This window comes from Corvus moneduloides, chromosome 3 (assembly GCF_009650955.1).
Source record: "Corvus moneduloides isolate bCorMon1 chromosome 3, bCorMon1.pri, whole genome shotgun sequence".
Lineage (NCBI taxonomy): Eukaryota > Metazoa > Chordata > Aves > Passeriformes > Corvidae > Corvus > Corvus moneduloides.
In genome coordinates, this window is record NC_045478.1 from 103,478,056 (window position 1) to 103,499,258 (window position 21,203).

The 21,203-nt window shown below is 44.6% G+C and overlaps 1 protein-coding gene across 3 annotated transcripts; it reads left to right on the forward strand.

Moving 5' to 3' along the window:
• Nucleotides 1–3,239: 3,239 nt before the first annotated feature.
• On the forward strand, nucleotides 3,240–19,012 carry APMAP (adipocyte plasma membrane associated protein). Of its 3 annotated transcripts, XR_004239031.1 has the most exons (10): nucleotides 3,240–3,433; nucleotides 6,455–6,571; nucleotides 7,144–7,259; nucleotides 8,440–8,532; nucleotides 11,784–11,900; nucleotides 12,398–12,572; nucleotides 13,027–13,161; nucleotides 13,522–13,714; nucleotides 13,975–14,141; nucleotides 14,708–14,795. XR_004239031.1 is itself a non-coding variant. In XM_032103082.1 (9 exons), the coding sequence occupies exons 1-9, from the start codon at nucleotides 3,342–3,344 to the stop codon at nucleotides 14,915–14,917; spliced, it is 1,248 nt and encodes a 415-aa protein (XP_031958973.1). In that variant the 5' UTR covers nucleotides 3,240–3,341; the 3' UTR covers nucleotides 14,918–19,012. The 3 variants fall into 3 exon arrangements, 2 of the variants coding, with proteins under 2 accessions (XP_031958973.1, XP_031958974.1); XM_032103082.1 differs by lacking the exon at nucleotides 13,975–14,141 and having other exon boundaries at nucleotides 14,708–19,012; XM_032103083.1 differs by lacking the exon at nucleotides 14,708–14,795 and having other exon boundaries at nucleotides 13,975–14,357.
• Nucleotides 19,013–21,203: the final 2,191 nt, after the last annotated feature.

Genomic DNA, 21,203 nt, shown 5'->3' on the forward strand with positions numbered 1-21,203 from the left:
GGATCAGTATTAAATATTTAATGTTAATGTTAAGTATTTCTTCTGAACATCTGCAAAGACATTTGGTACAGCTGTTGTGCGGAGTGACATTTTCTCCACACTGTGTCTTCCACACAAGAAGTATTTTACAGGGTAAATATTACTGCCTCAAAATTCCCCATTTTCAATTGCAAGTCATCTCCATTCACAATTCACACAGGTCCCCAGGATGGGCTTACAATCCAGCAGCTGTTCTTTAAGGCACTACTGCTGCATGTGCAGCTTTCCTTTCTGTGGCCCTGGGCGAGGAGGGAACTGAAGGCTGCATGAATTGCCCGATTCGTTGCCCTCCTACAATCTTTTATGCAGAGGGCAAGCAGAAAAACAAGCGAAAAATAACGCTTTTCCACCAGGCGTTCCTTACGGACGGGCAGAGCCAACAGTGTGTAGTGACAAGCAACTTGTAAATATCCTGCTCCACCAAGCGTCTGCAATTGGATCTGCAACACTGGAAAAGATAAAAAGGTTTTGCTGTAATGCCTCTGCCTGTGACTGCAAACGGATCGTGTCTTTCCCTATCCCGGTTCAGGTGGCAGGGGAACCAACTGCCTCAAGGTACAACAGGAAAATTGCTTGAGCCATTTGGCTGCAGCACCGGATGGTGTTCTGAGGAGAAAAATGGATGGTATGTTGACATAATGGGAATATGACAACTACACACACCCCTCAAAAAACACAGCTGGAGCACCAATCCACCTTGGCAATTTCAGGTTTTTCCTCAAAATCTTTCCCCACTCCCATGATGGGGCACAAAATATTTTTTTTGTGATATTCCATAACACTGTTATGGCTTTCATTGTTACAGGCAAAAAGGTAGAATAGGTGTTTGAAAACAAAACCTCTCCAAAAATTCCACTGATTAAGATTTTATGAAATATTAAAAATGTAAAAGCACTATCAAAGTATCTTCTTTTTTTAAGGGACTTCTCTGTGATGTCTTAGGTTTTAACTTTCATATTTTTAAAATCCTGTACTCTAACTCTGAAGTTTCCTGTAGCCTGTTAACTCCTGCTCTCTCGTGCTAGGTAGACATAGCAAAGCCTCTCCAGGCCTGCTCTCCAGGGACACTCAGACCGTCCTAGGCCCAAAAGTATAAACCAAAAGCCTCTAAAGTGGGGGCAAGCTTGGGGAAACGACATCATTAACTGAAGCTTTAATTGGAGAATTAACCCTGATATGCAAATGAACCAAACTTATAAAAGTGTGAAGAACTCGTGACCTGTTGTTCATCTTGGGTCCATTTTGAGAGTAGCCTCTGGCTCCCCAGGGTGTACCTTTGAAGGCCTTTCAAATAAATACCTACCTTTACTCCCTTATTCTTGTCTAGTCTCTGTTTTTAGGTGGCATCTCAAGGCATCACATGACAGAAAAGAGTTATGTACAGACAGTGCAATGTGTTCTCCATCCACACACTGGGGAGGTTTTACACCCACTCCCCAAAACAGCTTTCACTCCACAAGAGATAAGAACTGTGCTTCTGATAAGGTTTTCACGAGCTATGGTAAATGTAATTTAAGCAAACTTTTATTAACTGTGGTAAGGAACTTCCTGTAAGCAAAATTATACAAAAGGAACTTCAGCAATTTTGCACATGTACTTAATAGGATAAATCAATGCAATTTTTTCAGACACCACTGTGAACTGGAAAAAAAATGCAATACTTAATTTTAAGCAAAACCTTTACTTTAGTTCATAGGCTTGTTTCTATTAAAAGCAGCTACTTCAAAATCAAATTCACACTAAAAAAACCCTAAAATTCAGCATGGAAATAAGCTGAAGGCATCATTGGTCAAGATCTGTTGCTGAAAGACAAGGACTCCAAATGACATTTCAGCAACCTTATGGGGCAACAGATAAAACTGAAACAGATAAACCCATAGCAGCAGTAGCATCTCCCAGTGCCCAGGATGAGGAGTGAAATTGTGCCCCCACTTCAGTGCATTGTAAAACACCAGCTGCAAACTGCTGCAGATTGGAATCTCATGTCCAACACTGACCAGGCCAGAGGAAGCCAGGAAGAGCAGACCTTCCCACACTGGAGTTTGCCTTTTCTACTTGAAGATGTGCAGGCAGTTCAACAGGTGTTTTCAAAAACTTACTGAGCGCATTCCCATCGCCACATCCCCATCTCTCTGCTGCTGGCCTGGCAGGGAGTTACACACTGGTGACTCCTTGCAGAAGGCGATTGCCCTGCATGCTGTCAGTCACGGCACTCAAAGGTGCTTCCCTAGTCTGAAGCTGAATTTTGGCTTCAAGAAGGGAAAGGAAACCCAGGTAAATTGACTGTGGTGAGAGTGAATGAAAGTTTGGTTAATCAGAAAATAGTATTATTTTTGTTAAAGACGTTTTCATATTAGAGAGGAAATTTGGTAGTGCTTTTCTTGTAGTTACAAAGAAAAGGTGACAGGAAACACTGTTCTGCCTAAGTCTCTCCTGCCAGTGAAATATGTTTAAAAAGCTCACATATATGTCAAAATCCAAAAAAATGCCTGTAATTGAGGCCCAGTGAATGAGTGAGAGTTACACTGTGTGTATGGCAGTGTCCCCAAGTGAGAAAAACCCCAAAACTTTCTTATGGAAGGAAATAATTCCTGGCACATGCAGGGCACGTGTCATGGTCAAGTGTTTCTGTAGAGGTTTTCTGCCACCGCGGTGGCTGCAGGGCGCCGCCGGCCGCGGGAACAACCGCGGGGGCCTGAATGGGGCGTGATCGGGATGAAGGGCGCGGCCCGGGAATGACGGGCGCGGCCCGGGAATAATGGGCGCGGCCCGGGAATGATGGGCGTGTGCCGGGGATAATGGGCGTGTCCCGGGAATAATGGGCGTGATCCGGGAATGATGGGCGCGGCCCGGGAATGATGGGCGTGTCCCCGGAATAATGGGCGTGATCCGGGAATAATGGGCGTGTCCCGGGAATGATGGGCGTGTCCCGGGAATAATGGGCACGGCCCGGGAATGATGGGCGTGTCCCGGGAATGATGGGCGTGATCCGGGAATAATGGGCACGGCCCGGGAATGATGGGCGTGTCCCGGGAATGATGGGCGTGATCCGGGAATGATGGGCGTGTCCCGGGAATGATGGGCGTGATCCGGGAATAATGGGCACGGCCCGGGAATAATGGGCGTGTCCCGGGAATGATGGGCGTGATCCGGGAATGATGGGCGTGTCCCGGGACTAATGGGCGTGGTCGGGGTGACGGGCGCGGCCCGGGGGTGGAGGGGCGGGGCCGGGCGCGAGGGGCAGGGCCGCGGTTCCGGTGCGCGGCGGCGGCGGCGGCCGCGGGGTCGGGATCGGGATCGGGATGAATGAGGTGGAGGGGCTGCGGCAGCGGCGGCCGCTCCGCCCGCAGGTCATCACCGAGGACAGCCCGGCGCAGGAGGCCAAGGAGGGCAGGTGGGTGCCCGGCGGGGCGGCCGCCGTGACACTGCGGCTGCAGGGCCGAGGCTGGGCCCGGCCCCGGGAGCGCTGCTCGGGGAGGGCCCGGGGGGCGCGGGCTCGGCCCGGCTGGCGCGGCCGGGCCGGGGGAGCGGCGGGTCGGGCTCGGAGTGCCCGGGGAGGGGCTGGAAGGGCTGGGCGGGTGCCCCGGGGCTGCGCAGAGGCCGCTGCGGGCGTGCGGAGCGAGGCCGCGGTTTCCCGGCTTGGCTGGTGCTGGGCACCCGCGGGTGTCAGCCCGGGGGTACCCCTAGTGCTGCCGCTTCTCCTGGAGCGGGCTGGCGGTGAGAGGGGTTGGGGCAGCGCCTACTGACGTATTCTGCCGAGCTGCAGGAACAGCTTTTAACAACAAAAAAAATCGGTTTGATTTATGGCTCTTCGCTTTTTTTTTCTTTTTTGATATAGGTCTGTTTAAGTCCTGTTTATCTTTTGCCAGGCAAGAAATAACAGTTATCCCATTGTGGCTTGTACAGGTTTATTGTGGGTGTGATTAAGTCCTGTATAGTTATGGTTAGTCTGTTTATACCTTGGTAGTAGTTTAAAGAGTAATCTGCAGTTTGTCAACTGATCTGCCGGATCTTTGTCAACTGATGCGTCGGACCTTGTAAACAGTCTGTTTGTGACTAAGTTTAAAAAAAAAGATTCCATTTACAATTTTCTGTTTAGGAATTTAAAAAAAAAATTAAAATACCTTCACTGTAACTGAAGGCAATAGCTGTAATTAGTGGTAGTGTTTGCTTCGCCTTTCATTGCATAAGGTAACTTATGCAATGGATATTGTAATATTTTTGTTCACCATCTGTCTCTTCTGCTTTGAAGTACTTTCCAGATTCTTATCTCTGCCCTTCAGGGTCATCAGAATGGAATACCGTGTCTGATGGCTTGCACTCAGTCCCTGTTTTTGGAGGAGAGCGTCAGTATCTCTGAGCTTGAGAGACTGCTCCTCCTGCCTTCAGCCTCTCTTGGTCAAATCAGATGAATTTCTAGGGCTCTGTTACTGACCCGAAGTATTCACAGGGGCTGTTCTGTTCTGAACAAGGAAAGAAATTCCTGCACCTGGCCTTTTTCTGGCTAGTAGCCATGGCAGAAACTCTTGAGGACAGTTGCTTTTCTCTCCAGCCCAGCAGCCAAGGAGATGAGACAGCCTGGCCTGCTGGCTATGGTGACCCGTAGTAGCATCTTGCCAGCCAACTATTATTTTCAAGAGCTGGTTTAATGGCTTGTCTTTTTAGTTCTAAATTGCTGTAATTATAGCTGGAGTCCTGGTCAGTTGCTGTATGGAGATTTGTGGCTGCAGCCCATGTAGGATTAATTAATCAGGGACACAATTGACTAAGGTATTCTGTTTCACTGTTGGTGAACCTTTACCTCAGTGATTCTTTCCAGTGACTGACACTTGTCAGTATTCAATATTGTGTAGTTTGATAAGGATTCTGAGTAGATGACTTTTTAGTTTATTTTTTTTTGTACAGCTTTTCGGTTTTATTTAAATTCTCGTGGTTTCAGCAGTGTCTAAACTAGGTCTTGCAAATTTGCAGTCTCGAAGTGTGAGTTTGCTTGTCACCTTATTCTTCCTGCCTTTTTTCTTTATTGTCAGTTCCTTGCAAGTTTGATTGAGGATCAGAAATATGACTCTTACTTAAATCATGCTTTTAGGAGCTTTAATTAGGTTGGCTTTGGCAGATGAGTTCCCATTCTGTTCCCGTTCATTCCCAGCTCCTTTTGTGTGAGCTGTTCTCAGCTGTCACAGAGATGCTCAGGTGTCTGCTGACAGTACTTTTAATCTTACATTGTTGAGCTTTCATCTCTTGAAGGACAGTAGAAAGACAAGGCCAAGGGCTGAAGTCTTTGTGTAAACTTGGGGATCGCCTTTGATCTTTACCCCCTGCTCTCAATTGCAGATCCAAGGGGACACAGACTGGGAGGTTTTTGCTTCCTCAAGACATCTACTGTTAAAGCAGGAAGTGCTTAAGTCCTGCCTAAACCCTAATATTTAGTTCTGTCCTTGATGTTCTCGCTGATAATCCCAAAGGTTACCTTGATGCTGATATCAGTACTACAAATACATGTATTTAGCTCCCCAGTTTGGATATCTATGTTCTGGGCAGTGGTTCATACTTCCTACTGTCTGGATGATTGGCTAGTGAAGGACATAACAGTGGAAGGGGTCCAAGGATTAGTGCAGAACCACCAGGCACTGTTTGTCTTTATTTAACTGATCCTACAAGGAGCCTGTCTGGTTGGGCCACTGAAGGGTTCAGAACAGCTAAAATGGTAACAGCTGCTTTTCCAGTTCAAGGCTAGGATTTGTTGAGTTTGATTAATTCCTCTAAAACTTGTTGAGAGCAAAACCTGGGTTTCTCCAGTGGAAGAAATTTTTACTTGTTTTATTGTGTATTTTAATGGGTAAAGAGAAAATACGTAATTTCTTTTGTGTGCTGGGGCTTGAATTTCAAACCAATGCTCACTAAGTTAAGCAGCCATTCATTTAACTTCCTCTGTGTTTGCTGTTTAGTGGAAGTTTTTATTCAAAGTTAGTGCTGGATGGAAAGCATTGCCAAAACTGAAGATCAAGTTTAAAAACCCCCCAACCACTCCCCAACCAAAAAACCCTTGTCTCTTAGGTGTTTTTGGGGTTTTTTTTGCTTGTTTGCGGGGGGTTTTGGGTGGGGTTTGGTTTGGTTTTTTGGTTGGTTGGTTGGTTTTGTTTTGGCTTATTTTGTTTGTTTGTTTTTATTTTAGTCAGCTATAACTTGTAGAATGAATGAAACCTTCACATAAAAATGTTCAGCCTTGTATGATGCTGGTATTCTGAGATTTTTCTCTTATCCTAATATGTTCAAAATGGACCTTGAAGGTCAGGATGGTGATTGTGCAAAAGTGTTAGTTTCCTTTTCTGAAGAAAGCAGGCTGCTACAGAATTTTTGAGGACTATAGTATTTGAAAATAATATTAATCCTGTTCCTTGTTTGGTTTTGGCAGCACTTACAGCAGCAAGGTGTTCCGTGTTACCTTCCTGACTTTGGCTGTGTCTGTGGCTGTGCCACTGCTTGGAGTGACTGTTCTGCTGGATTGTCCTATAGACCCTCAGCCCATAAGGTAAATGGTTGTTTGGTTTCAAAGTGAATGTTCTGGAAGCATAACTTCTCCTGTGTGCTCTGTTGTTCTGTTTCAGCAAACAAGAGTTAACAATGTGAAGTGGTTCTGTGTGGATTGAGAAACTGAGGAGTGATTGCAATGTTATCCGCACCCAGTCTGTTTCTGAGCCATCTTGTGCAGTGGTGTGTCACTGCTGATCATTGAAGGAGCTGAATTACTTTCTTTAGTCATCTAGAAAATTATCTAGAAATCTTAATCTAGATTATTATTAATCTAGAAAATTATTTTAATTTTAATTAATCTAATTAATCTAGAAAATTATTTTCTGCTGCCCAAACTGTCAGTGCAGCTTGTGATTACACATATACACTCTTGCCTTCTGTGAGACAAGAACTGCATTTTCACTAAAGGCCAAGTGCTCAGGCTATTGCGACACTTTTTGAAATATGCTTCATGTAAAGCATAAGTCAGATGGGCAGGAGTTGGCAAACTAGGGGAAAAAATGAACAAATGTGTTGCTCAAGAACGTTTGCATTTTGTGCAAAAGGTCATGAGGTCTTCCTGTTTTATAGTTTGAAGGAGCCTCCCCTCCTGACGGGTGTTTTAGAGCCCAACACCAAGTTACGAAAAGCTGAACGGCTGTGGGAAAACCATCTCATTGGACCAGAGTCCATTGTCAATATTGGGGGTAAGCACTGACAAAATCAGCTTTTAAAGAAGGCTCTTTAAATGTTGTTCCATTGGTAAGAGTTTGTTCAGCAGTAGACCTCCTAGATAACAAATTCTGGAAGTTACTTTGAATGGGTAGGTTTTTGTAAAAGTAATTGTATTATGCAGCAAAACCTGGGTGCTCTATACTGCTTTTCTCCTCTTTCATGAGTTCAAAATAAATCTTGTTGCCAGATTAAAAGTCCTTATCTTCCAGGACTGAAAGCATTAGCAATGTAGTCAGGGGCTACTTATGTTTGGAGGAAGTGGTCCCATTTTTTCATTTGGCTAGCTCTTAACTGGGAATTAATATTTAGAAGCTATGCCTGTTCTTTTAAAGCCCTTTGCTGCTGAGGGAGCTGAATTTTGTGATGTTCATATTTTCTTTTATGACAGAAAAAAAATCTCAAATTGATAAATAGCATATTTACATTTTAATGCTGTTGCACAATATCATAGCCCATATTCATAACTCCCTCAAGTTCCATATTAATAACTCCTAAAGCTTGGATTCTTCTTGCAAGAAATCTAATGAACACAGGTGCCTTTCTGTACTTCGCTCTTGTGGCAATGTGTTCTCCCCAGATCACAAACCCTTGCCACCTCTGAGCACTTTCTTAATGAGTTACCTGTCCTTCTAATGCCATGACATCCTCTTAGCAGGAACCCAGCATTGTACAGGGGTTGTTTCTTGTGCCTGCTGAAGAAGGGGTAAGGCTAGAAACTACTCTTAACCCTTACTGAAAGATCCTTCAGTGCAAGAGGTGCTCAGAAGCCCTATAATTTATTTTCCTTCTACTATATCTTCTAATTAAATAGTAAAATATTTTAAAGAAATTACATTATCCAGTAAGAAGCTACTGCAAATTCCTTCCTCAGATTACACTTTTTTACCTGTATCTGTAAACAATGTACGAAAAGGATTACCTGAAGCTATTGGTTTTTTTATGTTGCCTGGTTTCATCAGTCTCATTGGAAACTCTTTATGGAAGCTTTCCTGCAAGGGACAGCTGACCTATGAGTGAAATAATCAACCTGACTGGGAATAAGTTTTCTGTGAATAAATGTTGAAGTCTCCTTATTCCCTACTTCATGCTAGTAGAAGGATGTTTACCAGTATGGTTTTGTGATCAGCCTAATCACACAAGTTGTTTTTGCAGATGTTCTGTTTACTGGGACAGCTGATGGGAAGATTGTCAAAATTGAAGATGGGGAAATACAAACAGTAGCTAGAATTGGCCACGGTCCTTGTGGTGAGTGGCAGCTCCTGAACATAGTGTGCCTGAAAATGTCTGGGTCAAGGGCATGTGTTGGTTGAACTGTGTTCGGTCTGGATTGCAGGTGCATATCTTGCTCTGCAGGAATTTGTAGCAGAAATATGGATGTATTTGTTTCAGTGAAGTATGAGTGAAAATATGTACATTGGAAGGAAGACTAGAACAGAGGGCCAAAAGAATGGGAGTGGATGGTCTTGATAGCAAAGCACACAGTTTCCAGCAGTAAAATTTAAGAATGCAAGGGGATTTTGTGTCATGACTACAAGGCCTTCAACATGGATGATGTGCTGGTGGAAGATCCTGCATCTTAACATCGGGAGGAAGACAAAGTTGAAGTGCATCACAAATAACATTCCTTTTCCTGTTAGTCCATCCAGAAAAAGCATTTATCTTAAGAAGAAAATGGGCAGCAACCTGGTCTGATATTTGTGGAAGCTAAAGTTACCAAGATTCTGAGGTGAAGGGCCACCTCATAAAAACTGAGGACTCCTAAACAAGTGTGAGTGAATGAACTCTAAGATAATGTGTGAGTGGAAAAGTGTCTTGCTTTAAAACAATTATATGGGCTGGACACTCCAAAATGAGTTCTCTCTCCCTATATTTTTAACCCTTCCCCTTTCACCAATAAAGGAGAGATGAAAGTGAGAAGATGTAAGTGAAAAAATAGCAGTTTACTAAAAAATAAAACAGCAAAAACCAAGATAACAGTAATAACCACTGGATACAAATGGTGCTGAATCCTGTTGACAAAGAAAAACCAACACAGCAACCAAGTCTTCATGGTCACAGAACTCTCTCATCCCCCAAACAACAGCTAGCAGGGAACAAGGACAAAACAGAAGAACCCTGGAGAACTGTTCCTGTCTGAAACCAGTCAAATGGTGCTGATCCATCTGCTCCACACCACCCAACAGGAGCTCTCCCAACAGTGGCAGCTGAAGCTGTGGCAGCAGCTGGGACTCCTGGAGAGGGGGGGATGGTGCTGGTGGAGCTGTCCTGGGTGGCAGCAGGAATACAAAGGTCTGAAGGAAGCATCCTCCCCGGATCAGAGACGGGGCTGTCCCTGGCAGCAGCGGCCAAAAAGCTGTTACGGAATTCTGCAAAGCCCAGAGATAAACAAACCTGCCAAGCTGCCTCGCACTGCCTCAACTCAGAGAACCTGCCACAGGCAACTTTCTTGGCAGCCTGGCCAAAAAAAGCTGCAGCCTCTGCTCTGAAGTCCTGGGGAGAACAGAGGAGCTCCATGTGCCTGTTCCCTCTCTATTGTAAAGGGACCTCAGGCCACCTGCCTCTGTGAGCTCAGGGTGAAACACCCCAGTTCTGCTTCCAACCCCTGGGTTCTAAAGGGACAGTGGTCATCTTGGGCAGGGTGGTGTAGGGAAGATACGGAATACAATACACAGTCTTTGTGTTACCCAGGACAGAAGGACAACAACTTACTTAGAGATTTTTAAAAATAAATATCCCCTTCCCCATCTACAGATTTCTGCCTTGCATTTTGTTGTACCTATTTCCCTTCCTCTGTTTGTAAGTACAGTGGGAGTTGTGGCTGCACTTGCTTTAGCAGAGATCCTGCATTGGGGATGGTATTTTTGTTTTCTCACTGCTAAATTGCAGTTATTTCTTGTGGAGTTCCACACCTCTTTCTGAACAAATTATTTGCTTCATTTAATGAGAGTTTTGGAACTGAATGAGGAAAACTGGCAGCTTGTTTATTACAGAACCATCTCTATGGAAAGCTTAATGCTGGCCATCTCAGCAGTGCCTGGGCAGTGTGAGAAGCCTGGCTGGTGTTTGTTGGGACTGATGGGAGTTTTGTTTGTGGTAATGATACAGAAGCTCATCTGAGGTTCTGCAGCCCTGTGCTGATTGCCAGTTAGAAGTTAAGGTCAGCAACTGTTGCTGTCCCTATTAGCTCTCATTGACATGTTCATAATTTTATCCATGTAATTTTATGTGGATGCTCACGTGATTGGACTCTGGACTGATTTGGCAGCACTCTCTTGGCTGCCTGACAGGTAGAACAGCCTTGGTAGGATAGCTGATGGGAAGCTGGATTTAGGCATGAGTGTGGATGGGGGTGGGTGTGAAAAATCACCTTTGCTGTCCTTATTTCCATTGGACTTGAATAGCTTGGGAGAGGTGGGAAGGTTGTGCTGCCCTGTTTCTTTGGGGCCAGAGTGGTAATGGGGAACCTGGACTTTTGTGCTCCTTGATTTGGGAAGTGGAAAGGCTGTAGCCATCTGCCTTCTCCAAAAATTTCTCTTGGTAACTTTTCAAACTGCTGATGTTCTGAAGTTCTTAGCTCTTCAGGACTCAAATATTTCCTTGAATTTATCTAAATTCTTCGGGTTTGCAGAATTCCCCTTCCTCCTCATATAGGAGTCTTCAGAGTCTGTCTTCAGAAAGTAGCTGTTTCACTGTTGGACCTTTCCAGAAAAAGAAAGGTTCTTCTAAATTAAAAATTAATTTAATTTTAAAAAAAACCAAATCACCCCCCCCCCCCCCCAAACCTGCAGTAAAACTGATTCTTTCTGAGAAGAAGCATCTTGTTAAATGCACTTTTCTGGTATTTACCCCATCCTCGGCAGCTGTTAGTTACTAGCCTGACAGATTCTGTGATTATGACTGGTGAAAACACGGCGTGGGGATATCTGCTTCAGTCCCACCTAGTAGACTAAGAATCATCTCTTTAATGAATGTATGTGCCACACACATGTCATAGAGTTTTTATAAACCACAGTTTGAAGCAAAGGTCACATGTCCAAGCAAAGGAAAAAGAAAAATCCTCAAATATTTTATTCTCTGCTTCCCATCAGCCAGTGATATCTGACTGCTTTGCAGGAAGCAGGGCTGCAGCACGTGTAGAGTTTGTTTTGGAAGACAAATGTTTTAAATAATGAATGCTTCCCCTTTCTCCTCGTTTTTCTTAGCTTTCATATCTCAGCTGACACCATATGGTATAGAATGTCCCTTTGGTCATTTTGGGCCAGCTGTCCTGGCTGTGTCCCCTCCCAGGATCTTGCCTACCCCCAGCCTGCTGGAGCGGGGAATGCTGGGGAGAGCACTGATGCTGTGCCAGTCCTGCTCAGCAGTAGCCAAAACACCTTTCTAGCTGCCTGTGCAAAGCATCTTCATCTCAGCCAGACCCAACACACCTGTGTAGGTACCCTGAATGCCTTGTATGAATTTCTGTTTGCAAAACCATTTTAAAATTGTTTCCAAAGGAGGCCGTGAGGATGAGCCAACGTGTGGAAGACCCCTTGGCATGCGCGTGGGGCCAAATAACACCCTGTTTGTGGCAGATGCTTATTATGGACTCTACGAAGTTGATCCTAATACAGGTATGACTTTTCTGCACAGAAGTTCTCTTCCACTGACAAATCTGGGCTTCATTTGCAGTTTTGCCAGATGCTGCAGGCAAAACAATGCCTGTCTTCTTTGTAAAGTGATTTGGAGCTGTCTGGATGAAATGACTCATGCAAGAACTTGATATTTATTTTCCTGTAGCAATCACTTCCTCTCTGTATCTGACTGCCTGGATCAGAGCTACCAGTGACTTATCTTCTGGCATTACTTGATTTTTGTTGTTAAAATTGGTACGCCAGGGTCCATGAATAGAGCTCTGTTGTAGCTGTTTTGGTTTTCATAAAAGGAAAGGAAAAAGATTGTTACATAAAACTTTTTGTCATGCTTGCTGTACTTTTGCTTCTGCCTTGATCTCACTGTGGTAGTGAAAAGCTCTCCCCTTCCCTGTAACCCAAATCTACACAAAGTGAAGAGAGATGCATTTTGGTGTGGTTACACTGTGTGTCTTTTCTTTTCTTCTGTTTGTAACCAGGTGAAACGAAAACGCTTGTGTCAACCAAAACACTGATAGAAGGCCAGAAGTTGTCTTTTGTAAATGATCTTACAGTGACCAGGGATGGGAGGAAAATCTACTTCACTGACTCCAGCAGTAAATGGCAAAGACGAGACTACTTGTTCCTGGTTATGGAAGGCACAGATGATGGGCGGCAAGTATCTCCTCCCCAAGGCATTTAACTTGCTGTAAGCTCACTTGTAGGAGTGGACTTCACCACTTCCTTGCTCTTCACATGTTTTCTCTTTATAAACCCACCTCTGCAAACATTGCGCTGCCCAGGAGAGGGTGAGGGAATGTGTGGGTGTTGCTAATGAGATCTTGCAGCCAAATAAATGAGATTCCCCTTTTTCCTTCAAGAGGAGTGGCATGGGACATTTGTTTTAAAAGTGAAGGTGTTAGCATTACCTTCAGCCCAAATCCTTCCTGAATGCTGCCAGTCTCAAGTGCCTTATTATCTTATTTCTCTTGTGTTCATAAACAAATGCTTCCTCGCTATTCTGCCTTCTTAACTCAAGTGAGGTGTGTGTGAGAAAAGATGGAATGCCTGAAGAACAAAACACAGATGCATAAATTTTCATCTTCACTCAAAAATGGTTTCTTTTTAGCCTCCTTGAATACGACACAGTGACAAAAGAAGTGAAAGTCTTAATGGTGGGGCTGAGGTTTCCCAATGGTGTGCAGCTCTCTCCTGCGGAAGACTTTGTCCTGGTGCAGGAGACAACCATGGCTAGAATCAGAAGGCAAGTATGACTTGGAAATTATTACCAATCTGTTTAGGGATTGTTTAAATAAACAAGTGGAGTGGCAGAAGAAACCTTACACTTTATTTATGCCTAGTTATAAATGACAAGGTGACCTTCTTCAATACTTAATTTTTTTATTACACTGTAAACATCTGGGCTGCATAATCTTTCCATCATGGGCTCCTTAAGCACAGTGGAGCAAGCTCACTTTTTTCCTGAGGAGAAGTGTGTGGCAGTGCTGTATTTCCCTGTACCAAAAATAATGGGGAAAAATTTTTTTTTTAAATTTTGGAACTCTCATTTATTATTTAAACTGCTTGAGTTAAGATGTTCTAATCTATTATCTATAACTTTCAGGTATTATGTGTCTGGGCTGATGAAAGGTGGAGCAGATATGTTTGTTGAGAATATGCCTGGTCTTCCAGACAATATCAGGTTAAGCAGCTCTGGAGGATATTGGGTAGCTATGGCAGCTGTGCGACCCAATCCTGGATTTTCTTTGTTGGACTTCTTATCTGAAAAACCATGGATTAAAAGGATGATATTTAAGGTAAAAAATTATAATATTAAAAAGATTTTTTTTTTAAAAAAATCACCTTCAGTATAGGAATGGAAGTGATAAATATTTGTTTGTCGTGTTTCTTCCTCTTCACAGGAAGATTTAAAAAAACATTCGGGGCTGTGGTTAAAACTGTTGTTGCTTTCCCCTGGTAGAATAATCCTTATGTATTCATAGGCAGTAAAATTTAGCGTTTGCTTCTTTGAGTAGCAGGTGCACATCTCTTAAGTTGCCTTCCATCTTGATCTTAGGAAAGAAAAAGAGCCTATCTCTAACCATGCAGCAACACAGGATCTACATTTGGATATGTGAAGACTTCACCTGAAGTGCCTAAACTGCTTATTGCCAGGTGTCTGAAGAGCATTTGGGAAGTATGAGCTGTTCCCATGCCTGCCCTAGGCACCCTAGGAGACAGAGTGTACGTTGTGGATGGTGTTAGGTGACATTTTGTTCTGGTTCACTATGCCTGTTGTTGTGTCACCCCGCTTTAGGATGAGCAAGGATAATGTATTTTTTTAAGGGCTAGAGAAACAGCATGGTGCTTTTCAAACAATGCAAAGACTTGGAAATACTCCTGTCCTCGAAAAAATAAAAATCAGCAAGCAGTGCTTAGGATTCCATTGCAGCTGAACAAGCTCTGTGCTGTTCCTGTCTCTCCTGGTGCAGTGCAGGAGCTCTGAGTGATGCTGTGGGGAGCTTGGCATCAGCTGCACCAGAACAAGCTGCTGTCTCTTGCGTGGGCAACCTTTCAGCCTGCCTCTGGAGTACAGTGAGCTTCTGCTGATCTGTTTGTTTCTTCTAAAGTTGGCTTTTCAGATATTAATGTGTTAACCCTGTGTAATGGTGTTTACTCAAAATGTGTCCTTATGCTCTTAGCTGCTGCTTCTGAGGAGCGTGGAGTGGTCTTTGCCTGTATAAATGTCTGAGATCTGATTGTGGAGAACAAAACCTCTTGTTAATTTTCTTTTTTTTCTTCTCTTTCAGTTGCTGAGTCAGGAAACTGTGGCAAAGTTTGTACCCAAATATAGCCTTGTTGTTGAACTCAGTGAGACAGGATCCTACAAAAGAAGCTTCCATGATCCCAACGGAGTGACAGTGGCTTATGTCAGTGAGGCACATGAACACAATGGACACCTTTACCTGGGATCCTTCCGCTCTCCCTATATTTGCAGACTTGATCTCCAACATATTTAACTGCCCATCCATGATGAAGTCCTGCTGTCCTGTACTACTCCAGAGGCGCAAAGGAAGCATGTGCTCGAGGCAGGGTGTGACCAAGGACAAAAAGTGACAGACAGTCTGTTAAGGTGCAGTAGCACTGTGGCCATAGGAAAACGTACAGCTTGCTGTACCTGTCCTCTGTCTTGGCTGACTGCTCATGCTCTGGAGTTGGCCTGCATTATTGTTCATATCTAAGGACTATGGTGAGGCATCTTCATTCAGTTCTTTGTTCCTCCAAGGAAATCCATCAATTTTCCTGTGCCCAGCCTTGTTTGGAGTCATCTTAAACAGACACCATCATGTCACCTTTAATGCAACTCTGTGTCCTCTTACACTGGAAGGATTTGTGATGGATGGAATATAATTGTGTATGATTTGGGTGGAAGAGGGTGGCTTGCATGTGTTTATTTCTGTTTTAGTGCCTCCTGTCCAGGAGTGATTACAGTGCATGTTCTAATGTCATACCATGGTGCTGTGGTAGAGGCAGCAACATCCAGGACATGCCTAGGAATCTAGTAATGCCATTGGGTTTCTTCAGTCTCAACCTGTGTAAGTCACATCAGACATTGCAATTAACTGTTAATCAACATGCAGGATCAAATTGGATCGTTACCTGTGGACTCCTGTGTTTCTTTATAGCTTTGAGGTCAGATGATGAATGAAAGTTGCATTTTCGGTGTTATTAAGGACTAGTTCCAGTGGGTTTTAAAAGGGTTGTTTGTAGTATTTCCTTCATGTTTACCAGGTCCTGAAAGTGTCCTGTTCCTTGTCTATATGACTGTGCCTGGGAGAAGAGGGCTAGCTGCAGGAATCCTCTTCAACATGCTCTTTATGAAGAAATGGTTAAGATTATGGGGAAGACTGGTGTCTGAAGATGGATGTGGACTCAAAAGGCCCCTGTAAAATCTACTGTTGGTGGATGAGGAAGGCTTAGGTGGAGGATTTTGGAATGCAGTAGTAACTCACGGATGCTTTCTGGCATCTCCAGGGACTTCCTCTGTTAACAGATACTCTGCTTGGTAAATGCAGAGAGTGCTTTTCTGTCAGCTATTGTGAAGGAAAGCCTGTGCTGTTACATGTTGTGTCTGGAATGGCTGGCAGCACAAAGGAATTCCGGACAACAAATCAGCTTCATAGAGGAGCCAAGGAGGAGAAGGGCTGTGGTGGACCTGGTGCTCACCAACAGAGAGGAAGTTGGGCAAAAATGCCAGGAAGCCTGTGTGGATGAACAAGGAGCCCCTAGGCAAGCTCAAACACTAAAAGGAAGCCTACAGAGGGTGGAAGCAGGGGCTGTAGCCTAGCAGGAATACAGAGATTGTCAAAGCAGCCAGGGATCAGGTTAGAGGAGATAAAGCCCTGAGAGAATTTAACATGGCCAGGGACATCAAGGACAAGAAGAAAAGCTTCTGTGGGTATGTGGGTGATGAAAGGAACACTAGGAAAAATGAGGACCCTCTCTGGAAGGAAAGGGGAGACCTGATTACCTGAGACATGGCAAAGGCTGAGGTACTCAGTTACTTTTTTGTCCCCTTCTCCACCAGGAAGTGCTCCAGCCACACTGCCTGAGTTGCAGAAGGGAAAGGCAGGGACTGGGAGACTGAAGAATCACCCACTGTAGGAGATCAGGTTTTAGATCATCTGAAGAACATGAAGGTGCACAGGACCTGTTTAAATGCATCCAGGGGTCCTGAGGGAACTGATGGATGAAGGGGCTAAGTCACTCTCCATCATATTTGAGGAGTCATGGCAGTCCAGTTAAGTTCCCACCATCTAGAAAAGGGGAAAAATAACCTCAATTTAAAAATAAAGGGGAAAAAGGAAGACCTGGGGAATTACAGCCTGGCAGGATCATGGAGCAGAGAGACTGGAACATGTTACTCAGAGAAGTTGTGGATGCCCCACCCTTGGAAGCATTCAAGGCCAGGCTGGATGGGGCTTTGAGCAACCTGGTCTCATGGGAAGTGTCCCTGATGATCTTTAAGGTCCTTTCCAACCCAAAGCATACAATGATTTTAAGTAAGAGGTTTTGCATCTTGAAGAGCTAAAGGGGTTGCTTCAATTGCTGTGTGATTTAGTGCATTGATACTTTGGAATTGAAGCTTTTGCTGCTCTCTCATCTTCTGCCACTGGGTGACAATCCAACCTAAACTTACACTACTGCTCCATTTCCTCACCTTTGGAAAGGAAAGAGATTTGCTATAAATATGTAACGAAAAGCACCAGAAAAGGGGAAGGTGATGCTAAAAATGTCACCTGATTTCACTGGCCTTCTGCTCTTCTATTAATGGAGGGCTATGCAAATGAAAATGACTCTTCCCTGTCAGTGCTTCTGTCACCTTGTTCTGTGTTACTGCCAGGCTGCAGCAGTCCTGTGGCAAGTAGCTGATGGCCGCTGGATCAGGCTGATTTGTCCCTGTACAGGCCAGGGGCTGCTGGTTTTGGGAAAACCCAGTCCAGGGCAGGCTGCTTCAGCACCAGCTGGTTAACACTGCTGTGCCAGCCCTTGCAACTATTTGTCCTCTTCTGGTGGGATATAAAAGATGAACTTGATGGGATCTTAAATTGGGGTTGAAAAAGCAGATCTGCTGTGGTGATTCTTTCACCCTGATGCTTTGGCAGCCTTGTGGCAAACACAGCTTTACGTCTTGGTACACAGTTATCACTAGTGATTTATTTGCCAAAGTATTTCACCAAGTAACCTTTGGACAGAGTGCAGTTCTCAGTTAATTTTTTTTAAGGGTACTGCAGAGTGACTGGACTTGTACCCCATAAACTCCCTCTATTTCTACAGGCTGGACAGACAGGATTTATTCAGTTTGAGAGATTAAAGACCTCTGAAGTCTGTAAATCCCAACTGTGGTGCGTGGCACAATGCTAAGCAACAATCCTTGCATGGTGACAGGCTGCTTAACCAGGCCATTGGTGTTCCATTTCTCACAAGAACCTTAACACTTCATTTTAGCTGGCTCCCATTCTGGTGTTCTGCTGGATCCTGATAATCCATCCATGATATGCAGAAGTGGGGGGGACTGTAGTAAAACCCAGATTAAACAGGTTGGCTGACACACAGGTCTCATTATGCAGCATAAGGGGTGCTTAAGAACAGTATTTTTCTAGAAACAATTTTTTTCTAAAGAGATTTCTAATCCTTGGTGGGCTCTCAAATGCAGGAGTAAAGCAGCAGCACTAAAATGCCTGTGGAATAAACAAACTGGCATAAATTCCTCTTGATGCTCCTGTGAAGACCGGTTTTACAGGCTTGTTCCACAGAGGCTGAGTCAATGGTGTGTTGATTTCAGATGGATGGTGACACACCTGCCTTGAGCAAGGAGAAACCTGGAACAAGACAGGCTTGGAAGAAAACAGCCAGTCTTCTCTCTTGATGATATGAGTGCAGGAACATAACACCTCTGCATCTCTGAGACTCTTCTCTAGTGTGAGAAGTCTTACTGGATGCAGGAGGATTTACAGAGGTATCCAAAGGTCTTGTCAGAGCATGATTGGCTTTTTGTGGTAGAAGAAAGGGGCTGTGGTTCCCTAAGAAGGGAGGAAGTCCTCTCTGCATAACTCCCAGAGAAGCCTGAGGCTGCTTCCTGTGTCTTACCCAAGCTTCTTTTGGGACAGACATGGCATATGAGAGAATGTTGCCCTATCTCCTGAAAGGCTTGGAGAAATTTTTGATGTAATGTAAAGCCCTGCAGTAAAACTATCCAAGGAAAGGAACCGAGCTGGAGTACACCACAGCTGTGCATTTTAAAAATGTGTTTTGTTTTGCTTTGTTGGTGGAATAGATGTTTCTGCAGGGCACAAGTATCGAGATTTTGCTGAAGCTATTTAAAATGTTGCTCCACAGTTAACTGCCCTGTTTCTTTTCTGGAGCAAACTTCTGTACTAGAGCTGCTGGAACATAACTCGTGTGTGCCCCTGACACTTCTATGCAAAGGTTGGTTTCTGAGACTGAACAGCTGATGAAAGTGATTGCAAAGCCTTGGCATAAATCTAATTACTTTAAATTTGTGTCTGCTTTGTGCCAGTAAAAACTTTGCAGGTGTGATAATGACCTCTTAAGCTTCTGGGTCTGTCTGCTCATTGATCACAACAGGGATCTGATGATGCTGACGCTTGGGCCGTCTCATCTAGCCTGCTTAAAAACAGTGCTGCAGAAGAGTGAGCACAAGGGGGCAGCTGATTTTTGCTAATTTGTTTGAGGTAGGGACTGAAGAATTTAGCAGTAAGTTGTTGTTGTAGTTAGCTATGTGTGCAAGGCTTTTTCCTCATTTAGCAGCTGTCGTGTCTCCTTATCTGTCTGCTGCCAGCTAAACCTTGTGTTGGTTCCAGTGCAGCTGTGACTCCCCCAGCTGTCAGTGGGCTCTGAAAGTCAGTCAGGTTGTGAAATTGGGTGCATCTGGTACAGGCAGAACTTCCAGCTCCTTCATGTGGAGCTGCTGATGTCAAGAGAATGCAAAGTGGGAAGTCTGTCAGTCAGCAATGCTTTACATTTTGATGGCAGGCAGTTCGTTTCCTGTGCAATTTAAAAAGTGGGTGTATGAGAGGAAATATTTGCAGAGCAGAGCTTTTGAGCAAATTCAGATCTCCATTTGAGGATCACTGGCCACTTTGAAGCTCTGGTAAAACTCAGGTTGTGGTTGTCCCACAAGCTCTTAATGTCACTGCTGGGATTGTTCCTTTTTTTCTTTAACATACAGGGCTGGCAGAAACAAGTTTTCCTTCTCACCTTATGCCCTAAATCTTTACTAAAAATATTTTTGAATTGCCATTGTAACCTGAAATAGATGTCAGAGCCCCAGCAAGGTGGTGTAAATTGTAGCCAGGATGCAGAGGGCAGAGACATTGGCTTTTTGACTGCTGCATGTCATTGTGATTAAATGGTACTTAGCTGCAGTTCTTTAGGTCACTGCTAGCAGTGTCCTCCTCTTGAATTACCCAAATCCTTCCTGAGTGAAGTGCTCTGGAGTGATACAAAGAGCTCAGTTGACTTTAGCTCTGCTCCTTTGTCTGGTGCTCATGAAAGCTCTGTTACCATAGCTGAGGGGATGATGGATGCTACACTTCCAGTGTGCCTTTCTTGGTGGAAGGCACACTGGAATTATGTGTCACAGGGAACACATGGATGCAGCTTTGAACATAAGGCTGATCTGTCTTTCTCAGCAGGTGTTTGTCTGTTTGGATAGAGAGGTCTGAACAGTCTTGCTGCATTTTCCTTGGGAGAACAGCAAAGTCCTGTTGGATTTGTCAGCCTGCATGGTGTCAAGTTCACCTGACTTTAACTTCTGTTGCTCTGACAAATGGAGAATTGACTTGCTGAGGAGACTGAGATGAAGCACTGTGTGCCAGGGGCTTGGAGAGTCACACAGGGGACACTGTTGTGTGACATGCTCACTGCCTGCATGCATCTCTGCACAGACCTGAAGTGACAGCGTGCTGCCTGCTCACCCCCACTGTGGCATGTGAGAGGCAAATGACATCTGTTCCTGAACACCAGGCTGTCCTGCTGGCTGAAGGAAGGAACATGGATGTGCCCAGCCTTGTTCTGGGCTGGACTGTCTAGAGCTGACAGCCTGACTGGAAGCTCTTGTCATTGTATGAAGCATGCAACTGAAGGAGAAGAGGGATTGAGACCATTCCTAACCCCTCTGAGATACAAAGAGCAGCACTTCCTGGGTTCTCTTGCTCTCCTGCAAACTTAGCTGTGGCTTGGCTTTCCTGCTTTGTGGACACCCCAAGCCACCATAGCTGACTTTATTTCTCCTTGTCTTTGGCACCAGGCTGTTGATGGTGGTTTGTGTGATGGGTGAATGTAGCATCACATTACATCCTCTTGTGGCCCTTCTGGAGCTTTCTTTTGAGCGCTGCTTTTTTTTTTTTCCCCAGCGAAGACACTGCTGTTCTCAGAGATAAGATGCAGCACAGCTGCCTCTCCAGCACTGGATGCTGAATTTAAGCTGCTGCTGGGCCACCTATTCTTCGCAACTGGTGTTTCTGAAGCAGAACTTGAGACTTGCCCAGCTTTGGGATTACTTGGAGCAGGTACCTCAGCTGTACTATTAATACCATAAGATCCCCAGACCTTGGCTTAGAGCCCTTCACTGGCCTTTCTTGACCAAATGGTTATAAGGGCTGAAAGTGGGGGTGTTACTGCTAATAGGAGTTGCAATATTGCTGCAGAAAGGCAACAACTCTTGGAAGAAAAGGAGTGTTTGTGGAAAAAATGTGTTCTTTGTGGCTTAGATCAGGGCCC